An 8,772-nucleotide genomic window follows, 5' to 3' on the forward strand; every position below is an offset into this window, starting at 1 on the left:
GGATACTCGCCTTTGACAGCATCAATAATCTAATACAGACTCAAGGCGAGCAACTGAACCTGAACTACAAAATAACTTAAAAACAAAACTGGAGGCTGGCAGAAAACACTGGGCCCCGGAACAGAGCAAAAAAATCTATCTATCCTAAAACATCTTGTTCCGTGAACGGCTTCCCAGTAAGTGACGACGAATACAGGCTATCCACCACAGAGGTGAACTAAAAATACTGCGCGTTACTACAATATTACTGTTGCAAAACATGCGTCCCGTGCTCTCCGGGGAAAAACTCCATAGGCTGTCCAGCGTGAGCCATACAGGCACATGAAATTAAAATCAGAAAAACGCCGGCCACACTACCTTGTTTATAAATTAGTTCGTTACAATATTTAACGTCATTATAACAAAACAAAGTTCGTACCAGGACGCTCATACTTAATAAAGAAAAATAAAAGATAAAGAGCGAGCTAGACCCGCACGCGAACCTACAGAGGTGGTTGCAAAATGGGAACAATTAGGGACAAAAGTGAGAAAAGTGAAAGAAAAAAGGTGAGAAGGAGATCAGAAAAAGGGGAAACCACCACCACGGAAAGTCGCATGCGAGTCAAGCTAGAAACATGACTAAAAAACACAAGCAAAACAAAAAGAATCTAGATACACAGAAGGCTCCTTAGCAGGGGCATTCACATTCCCCCCTCGAAGACATCTTAGTCTTTACAAAAGTCGACATAAAAAATCAACAAAAATCATCGAATACATACGTGGTTCAAAAACAAAATCCGAAACATTACAGAATCCTTTTGGCATTATCCAAAACGTAGCTGTTCGAAACGCACTCTCAATGAGTCTCAATCTAAAAAATCACACGTGTTCTTTCAACAAATGTAACATCATATTTCGTCGGTCCGTCACTGTCAACATACCGTGTCAACATTATTCTTACACCTTTACATAAACCGCAACTCAGTATAAAAGACTGTAGTCGCAACCTACAGAAGAATACAAATGAAAAACATCTTCCGTCTTCTTAATCATAAGCACAGGCATCCGCACGCGGGAAGGACTAAACAAACCGATTCATTAAGCGCTTGCCTCTGTCAAGAGCTTTCGTTCCAAAATGCGGAACCAAAAACATATATACAAATGGAGAGAAACCACAAAGTCACAAAAAATATTTGCATTAAGACGAAACTTTCTCCCCAAATCAAAACAGCGCCACCTGTCAAAAAGGCGAACGGATTACGTCAGACCAAAACATGCACAAACGGTCTGTCGAAAACAGTAAAGATCACTGGGAAAGTCATTGAGTGTCCGGGTCTGCCTTCACCAGCACGGTCAGCTTAGAGATGGGGCGCCAGTAGTAGAAAGTGGAATGGCTCGTCTTCGAGGTGACCTTGACAGTCTTGAGCTTGCAGGTTCGCACGAGTCCATCGTCGCTGGGGCGAACCTCCGTCACGAGTCCAAGAGGCCAATCTGCTCTGCATACGGCTTCGTCACGTAGCACGACGACATCTCCGACAGCAACGTTACGTTGGGGAAGAAGCCACTTTCTTCTTCGTTGTGGTCTTCTTCGTTGTGGTCTTCTTCGTACTGGTCTTCTGGTACTGGTCTTCTTCGTCGTGGTCTTCTTCGTTGTGGTCTTCTTCGTACTGGTCTTCTTCGTCGTGGTCTTCTTCGTTGTGGTCTTCTTCGTACTGGTCTTCTTCGTCCTTTCCATGACATGGAGGGGGTCGGAGATTCTGGGTTCGGCGAGTGTCGTGCGATATACGGAAGCGACTGATTCACCTTCGTACTCGCTGGGACAATACTGTTCTGTTAGAGACACGTGCATCACGTCATGGACAGACTGTTTTGGCGACACTTGTCCCAGTATCGTCCAACCCAACGGTGTGAGAACGGCGTATGGGTCTCCCTTGATGACTCTCTCTGGCATGAATAGCTCTGCATGATCGTAGCCAATCAACAACCCGGGAGTGCAGCCTTCGAGCAACGGGGGAATCTCGCTGGCAATGTGACTCAAATGCTTGATGTTACGAGCAGTCTCTGATGTTGGTATGTTCTCAGTGTCATTGGTGAGATGGTCCGTCGTGTAGAGCGTTTTCAGGTTGTGGGAAACATTGGAGTTGAGGGCCTTGACACACAATCCGGTCACTCTCTGACATTCAATATGAGTGTTCTGAGAAGTCATAGTGTTCAGCCTCAATGACGCTGGCTCAGAATGAGTGTTCAGCTTGTCACTCAAAGATTCAGTAACGAAGGAGATGCAAGACATGGTGTCAAGCAGCGCGTATGTCGTATGCTCTACCGTGGGATTCTCTTTCGTCGAAACTCTGACCGGAACAATCATGGTAGCTCTGACTGGTCTGTCTGACTTGTTGGTCGTCGCGAATGCTGATCCAGAGGCAGAAACACGGGCATCTTGACTGATACAGACAAACCTTGAAGAATCTGGCGGTCCCCGGGCATTCCGTTGCTGATTGGGAATCTTCTTCCTGTAGCTAGGCGCTCCATGCAGCATAGTGAGATGTGGGCCTTGGCACTTGTCGCATATCGCCCTGGTAGTGCAGTCTACACTTCTATGGTCAGTCTTTCTGGCACAGGAGAAGCACAAGGACGCTTCGTACATGAAGTGTTTCCTGTCCTCAACGGGAATCTCATCGAACCTCTGGCATCTGAGTAGAGGATGAGAAGAAGAGCTGGTCGGAAAACGAACGGTACAAAAGGGACAGACTTCGTCGCAGTTCGTACTCAGGACAGTTTTAGCGTGGTGCTGACATCTGTCACACTCTTGACATGCAGATGTAGTAGAACAATCCGTACTGTACGATGTTTTCTTGGGGACTGCTGAACTGGCGGTCTGTGAGGTGGAAGAGGCGGCAGATTTGCTGGAGGAGAAAAGGGGCTCGCAAAGGATGTCTGCCTCTGTCTTGATGAAAGCTGACAACTCCTCAAAGGTAGGGTAGCGTTTCTTCTCGTTCTTGGTCTTGTTTACTTTCCGCACCCAGTTTCTCACCAACCAATCTGGAAGCTTGCTCATGAGTGTCTTGTGATAGGCTTGGTCTTCCAGATTCTGTAGCTGGCCTATCACTCGGCTCGCCACAAGGCATTGTCCAAGAAAGTCCGAGAAGGCGCGGAGGGCTTGTCCATCTTTGGGTTTGATTACCGGCCATGCATCTAGTTTCTCTCGGAAGGCTCTGGCAACGACGAAAGAACTGCCGAACCTTTCCTCCAGCGTCTGAAGGGCCTGCTGATAGGCCTGGGCATCCCTGATCAGAAAGAGTCCCTTGACCGCATCCTTCGCCGGACCGTCCAAGTACTTCTCCAAGTAGAGGAGCTTTTCCTCTGCAGAAACGCCCTGCCGCTCAATCAAAAGAGTGAATGAGGACCTCCAGAGAGGGTACGTCAAAGGATCTCCTGAAAACGTAGTGGGCTCCTGCGTCGGTAACCTGTTGATCAGGAGAGCCTCAGCTAGAGTACGAGCTAGGGCAGAACCCTCGGAGAGCGCTGGCTGGCCTTGCATCTGAGGAAGGTATGCATCTTGCCCGTAGTAGACGTCTGAAGGGCTCGTGACCGGAGCCTCTTGAAAACCATGCTGTGTGTAGTCAGTGTCAGGAGCAAAGCTTGCAGCGTGGTCATATTGCTGTGTTTGCATGGGAGGATGCATGACAGAAGGCCCATATGCAAAGCTTGGCACATAGGTCGGAGACTCTCGGGAGGTCATGGCAGGAAAAGGACCAGGGAAAGGCCCGGGAAAAGGTCTCGCTGATGGATTGAGGGATTTGTGAGGGAAACGGGAAGGCGCGTAGATCTGGCGAGGACGATCTTCGTGGCTTGGAATCTCAGCTTTGACAAACTGAGGCCGAAAGGAGGTCGCGAATTGGCCTCCGACTCTTGTCGTCATCGTGGTGGCTGTAGTCATCGTCGTAGTGGTAGGAGCCGTGGCTGTGACCGCTGCTGGAAGTGGGTGAAAAGCGGAGACAGGTTGGGCAAGGGTCCTGGAGATGCCTCGAAGAGTGTCGCGGATATCCTCGGCGGCCGACTGGAGATGCGAAGGGGCATAAGCCCTGACCTCCGTGGGCTGCTGAAGTGGCGGGAGTCCAGGCTTGGCTGCCGCAGGCTGATGTTGCCCAGAGACGAGGGTGTTGGCTGCCGGCTGGTGACGCGGGCGGGCGTAGGTGTCGGCTGTCGCAGGCTTATATGTATCTTGTGTGTGCTGTGTGTGCCTATCATACCCTACCGCCACATCTCCTATGCTCTCTGAGTGTGTACCTACATGCAGGGGGTTGTGAGTACCTAGGTACCTATCAATGGGGCTGTCACGAGGTAGTTGGGGCATGAATCTTTCTCTAGCCCTTTGCTGGTCTTCTATGTCAGTTTTAAGGATCTTAAAAACGTCATGCTCTTCTTGCATCTTGCCTTCTCTCTCCACCCTCTCTAGTGCAGCCTTAACTTCCTTTTCTTTTTTCTTCAAAGCTAACCTTTCATCTTGAGCTTCTCTCTCTAAACGAGCACACTCTCTTTCCATCTCTCTTCTTTCCAACTCTCTTTCCATCTCTGCCTTCTTCTCAGCAGCGAGAGCCATGGTCCTAGAAGCCTTCTCTTCTAAAAGCAAAAGAGTCTCTTCTTGTCTGGCCCTTTCATCTGCGACCATTTGCTGGGACCTAAATCTCGCTGCACTAACCGCCAAAGAAGCATCTAGAGAAACCTCTCTAGCACCTCCAGAAGCGACTGTGGAAGTCAAGTCCGAGCTGGAGGCGTACGGGTCTAACTTGGGAAAGAGACTGCGATATTGTTCTTTGAGCGTCTCCGTTTGCATGTGCATATCGCTCAAATCCTCTTCTATAGCTACATCACTTTCAGCCACTTGACAAAGCCTCGAGTTCGCTACATTCAGCTTGTTTAGGCGCTCACAGAGGCCTATTTTTTGAGCTTTAAGGTCTCTCCTTTGGTCTGGTGTTTCCCTAAAGGCTGTGCACAACTCGCTGATCATAATCTTATGAGCTCGGCTCATGGCCCAGTACTTGTCTGACAGTTCTCTAACCTCAGCATTAAGTCTAGCCCTAACAATGGCGGGGCCTCTTTCTTCTCTACTTCGTTGAGCGAGATGCTCTGCACTTGCAGCCTGTTGGGAGGGCTCAGTTCCTAAATCTTCCTGTGTGGGAGAAAGTTCAGCTTGAGGAGGAATGTTATCTGAATTCAAAGTGTCTTGGGTCTGAGAGGGTCCAGCTAGAGGCTCGCCCTGAGCGCCATCATGGTCGCCTTCATTCTTACGACTATCAGTGTCCGAAGCAAAATGTTCATCCCTTTCTAACTTCAAAGTGTAAGGGGATAGCTCGGCACTCTCATGAGAAGGTAATTTCTCATCCATACTTTAAGTCAAGTGAAAACGTAGAGGTTAACAAAGACTTGCGAAATATAGAGAAACAAAATTCAAAACGGCACACCTCGGGTCACTCACTAGAGGGGAAGAAAATACGAAGTACGAAGTGTGCAATGCTATGGTCAACAAACCTAAAATAATGCCTAAGTTGCTCTGCTCTGGGCCCGACAAAAATAAATTAAAATATTGTTCGCTAGATACGAAACACAGTTCCTTTAAGACAAAAGGTTCATGATCTCTTCACAAGATTCGTAAGGATAAGAAGTTCAAAAGTCAGTGGCCCTAATCACAGGCCTACAAAAGTTCATAAAGTTCTTTGTCGAAAACAATCCAAAATGTTCCAAAAAATATCAAAGTTTCCACTGTGCTTGCCCTTGAGTAGCTGTAAGATTCTGTGATGGCTTATATAAATTCTGGAGGATGTAATTTTGGTGCTATAAAGAACCGACGCGCTCACAAAACAAAACGAACACTAGAATTGGAAAATTAATTAAAGTTTATTGAATACTTGTCGATGTCATGGTAATTCGGAATCAGCTCATAATATCAATATATAAAAGGCTAAACATAAATCTATGGAGAGGCTTAGGTAACCTATATCGGAGCGTGGCGGAAAAACTAATCTAAGTTTAGAAAGTGAATTAAAGCTAAAATGTGAAGTAGAAAAGACTAGCTTGAGTGAGAGTGCAGAACAGTAGAGTGTGAAGCGTGGAGCATGGAGCGAGAAGCGCGGAGCGTGGTGCGAGAAGCGCGGAGCGTGGTGCGAGAAGCGCGGAGCGTGGTGCGAGAAGCGCGGAGCGGTGGAAACTGATAGAAAAGAAAAAACTAAACTTAGAATTCGAAACATCAAACTAAACATCAAAGGTGTCCTAAAAACATAAACATCAAAGATGGACGACAAAATGGCGGCCGAAACAAGATGGCGGCAAATCAATAAAAAATCACCAAGACAAAATATGTTAGAAAAACCCTACATAGAATAAACGTAGGGCACAGAAACGGAAAGAAAACAAAGAAACGGACAGAAGACACAGAAACGGACAGAAGACAAAGAAACGGACAGAAAGTCATAACAAACAAAGATTCGAAACGAAAATTACACGAATTCGGTAAATAAAGAAACATAGTCAGAAATGGATACTCGCCTTTGACAGCATCAATAATCTAAAAACAGACTCAAGGCGAGCAACTGAACCTGAACTACAAAATAACTTAAAAACAAAACTGGAGGCTGGCAGAAAACACTGGGCCCCGGAACAGAGCAAAAAAATCTATCTATCCTAAAACATCTTGTTCCGTGAACGGCTTCCCAGTAAGTGACGACGAATACAGGCTATCCACCACAGAGGTGAACTAAAAATACTGCGCGTTACTACAATATTACTGTTGCAAAACATGCGTCCCGTGCTCTCCGGGGAAAAACTCCATAGGCTGTCCAGCGTGAGCCATACAGGCACATGAAATTAAAATCAGAAAAACGCCGGCCACACTACCTTGTTTATAAATTAGTTCGTTACAATATTTAACGTCATTATAACAAAACAAAGTTCGTACCAGGACGCTCATACTTAATAAAGAAAAATAAAAGATAAAGAGCGAGCTAGACCCGCACGCGAACCTACAGAGGTGGTTGCAAAATGGGAACAATTAGGGACAAAAGTGAGAAAAGTGAAAGAAAAAAGGTGAGAAGGAGATCAGAAAAAGGGGAAACCACCACCACGGAAAGTCGCATGCGAGTCAAGCTAGAAACATGACTAAAAAACACAAGCAAAACAAAAAGAATCTAGATACACAGAAGGCTCCTTAGCAGGGGCATTCACAGAGGGGTTTACTTGTGTTTCTGCCACTATCACAACGTGTGCTTTTTTCGCCTCGGGGCATAATTGTGAATGAGACGCAGTTCTTTACAAGTACGATTGAACAAAAGGGGAACATTCTCCATCTCGATCATGTGTGTGTGTGTGTGTGTGTGTGTGTGTGTGTGTGTGTGCGTGAGTGCGTACGTACGTGCGTACGTACGTGAGTCGGTCTGTCTGTCTGTCTGCCTGTCCGTGTCGGTGTCTGCATGTAGACTATCCTTGGGTCTGTTAGGCTGTCTGTCTAAAAAAAACCTAAAAAAACCTTGCCATGTTCAAACATTGCTACCTTCCAGAAAGCAACCTGCCTCCCGCTGTCCAAATAATCACCATAACGGATGTAACAGACAAACTGCCAACCCAGCTTGACCTGCCATCATTTTATGTTATTTACGTTCCTGGCTTAGACGTAAAACAAATAAAACAATGCTGCTAGAGTGCATATGGTGTTGCAGTATAGGTTACGACGGTCATGCACGTCAGCGCAGACATTCGTCAGTACACACGCCAACGCCTGCTCGGGACAGGTCACATACACAAACGCAGGTACGCACGCGATCATTAGAGTAACGCAACACCCATACTTCAAGTGACGCACAGACAGACACACAAACACACACAAGAACACCGCGCAAATACGCATGTATGCAGGCAAGCAGACACGCACATACGTACACACAGGCATGCACGGCCCGGGCACTCATTCACCAAACAACACACAAAGTAGCACATCAGAGAGGGAGAGAGAGAGAGAGAGAGAGAGAGAGAGAGAGAGAGAGAGAGAGAGACAGACAGACAAACATACAGACAGACAGACAGACAGACAGACAGACAGACAGACAGAGACAGAGAGAGACAGAGAGACAGAGACAAGACAAGACAAGACAAGACAAAATCTTTATTATCGAGGGTAATAGATAAGCAAGAATATTGCTTTTTTACATCCAGCCCTCGCCCTAATAATAATTATAGGGTCAACAAGAACAGAAAACAATATAATCAAAGAACTATCACATCAAACTTAATACATTATAACTGTATATACAGATACAAATTTAAAAATAAATTGTCATACTGCATTCTAAGTATAATTTTCAATGATAAAAAGTGTCAATTTTTAACATAACTTAATTTAGATCTGCATATTATTATAACTTTCTTTCACATCCACATACATTTTAAATGAATTGATGAACCATTCAGCACATGTTTAGTTGCATTATGTGCGATATATGATTTTTTTGAGAGACAGAGAGAGGGAGGAAGCCGTGATAGGAGAGAGGGAGAGGGAGAAAGAGACAGACAGACAGACAGACAGACAGACAGACAGACAGACTGACAGATTGAGAGACAGAGGAAGAGAGACAGATAAATAGAGAGAGAGAAAGGAAGAGAGAGAAAGAGAACGGAATAGAGAGAGAGGGGCAGGGAGGGAGGAAGAGAGAGAGAGGGGAACGGAGGGAGGAAGAGAGAGAGAGAGAAAGAGAGAGAGAAAGAGAGAGAGAGGGGCAGGGAGGGAGGAAGAGAGAGAGAGGGGCA

At 46.2% G+C, this 8,772-nt stretch overlaps 1 protein-coding gene across 1 annotated transcript; it reads right to left on the reverse strand.

Moving 5' to 3' along the window:
- Positions 1-1,782: 1,782 nt before the first annotated feature.
- On the reverse strand, positions 1,783-4,819 carry LOC138955994 (uncharacterized; the record flags this gene model as incomplete). Its single annotated transcript, XM_070327474.1, has 2 exons — positions 4,679-4,819; positions 1,783-3,637 (listed from the first exon to the last, which is right to left on the reverse strand). Coding segments are annotated over exons 1-2 (1,996 nt in total), but the record flags the coding sequence as incomplete, so codon positions are not given.
- Between the last annotated feature and the right edge of the window lie 3,953 nt (positions 4,820-8,772).

The sequence above is a fragment of the Littorina saxatilis genome, unplaced genomic scaffold (genome assembly GCF_037325665.1).
Source record: "Littorina saxatilis isolate snail1 unplaced genomic scaffold, US_GU_Lsax_2.0 scaffold_3233, whole genome shotgun sequence".
Taxonomy (NCBI): domain Eukaryota; kingdom Metazoa; phylum Mollusca; class Gastropoda; order Littorinimorpha; family Littorinidae; genus Littorina; species Littorina saxatilis.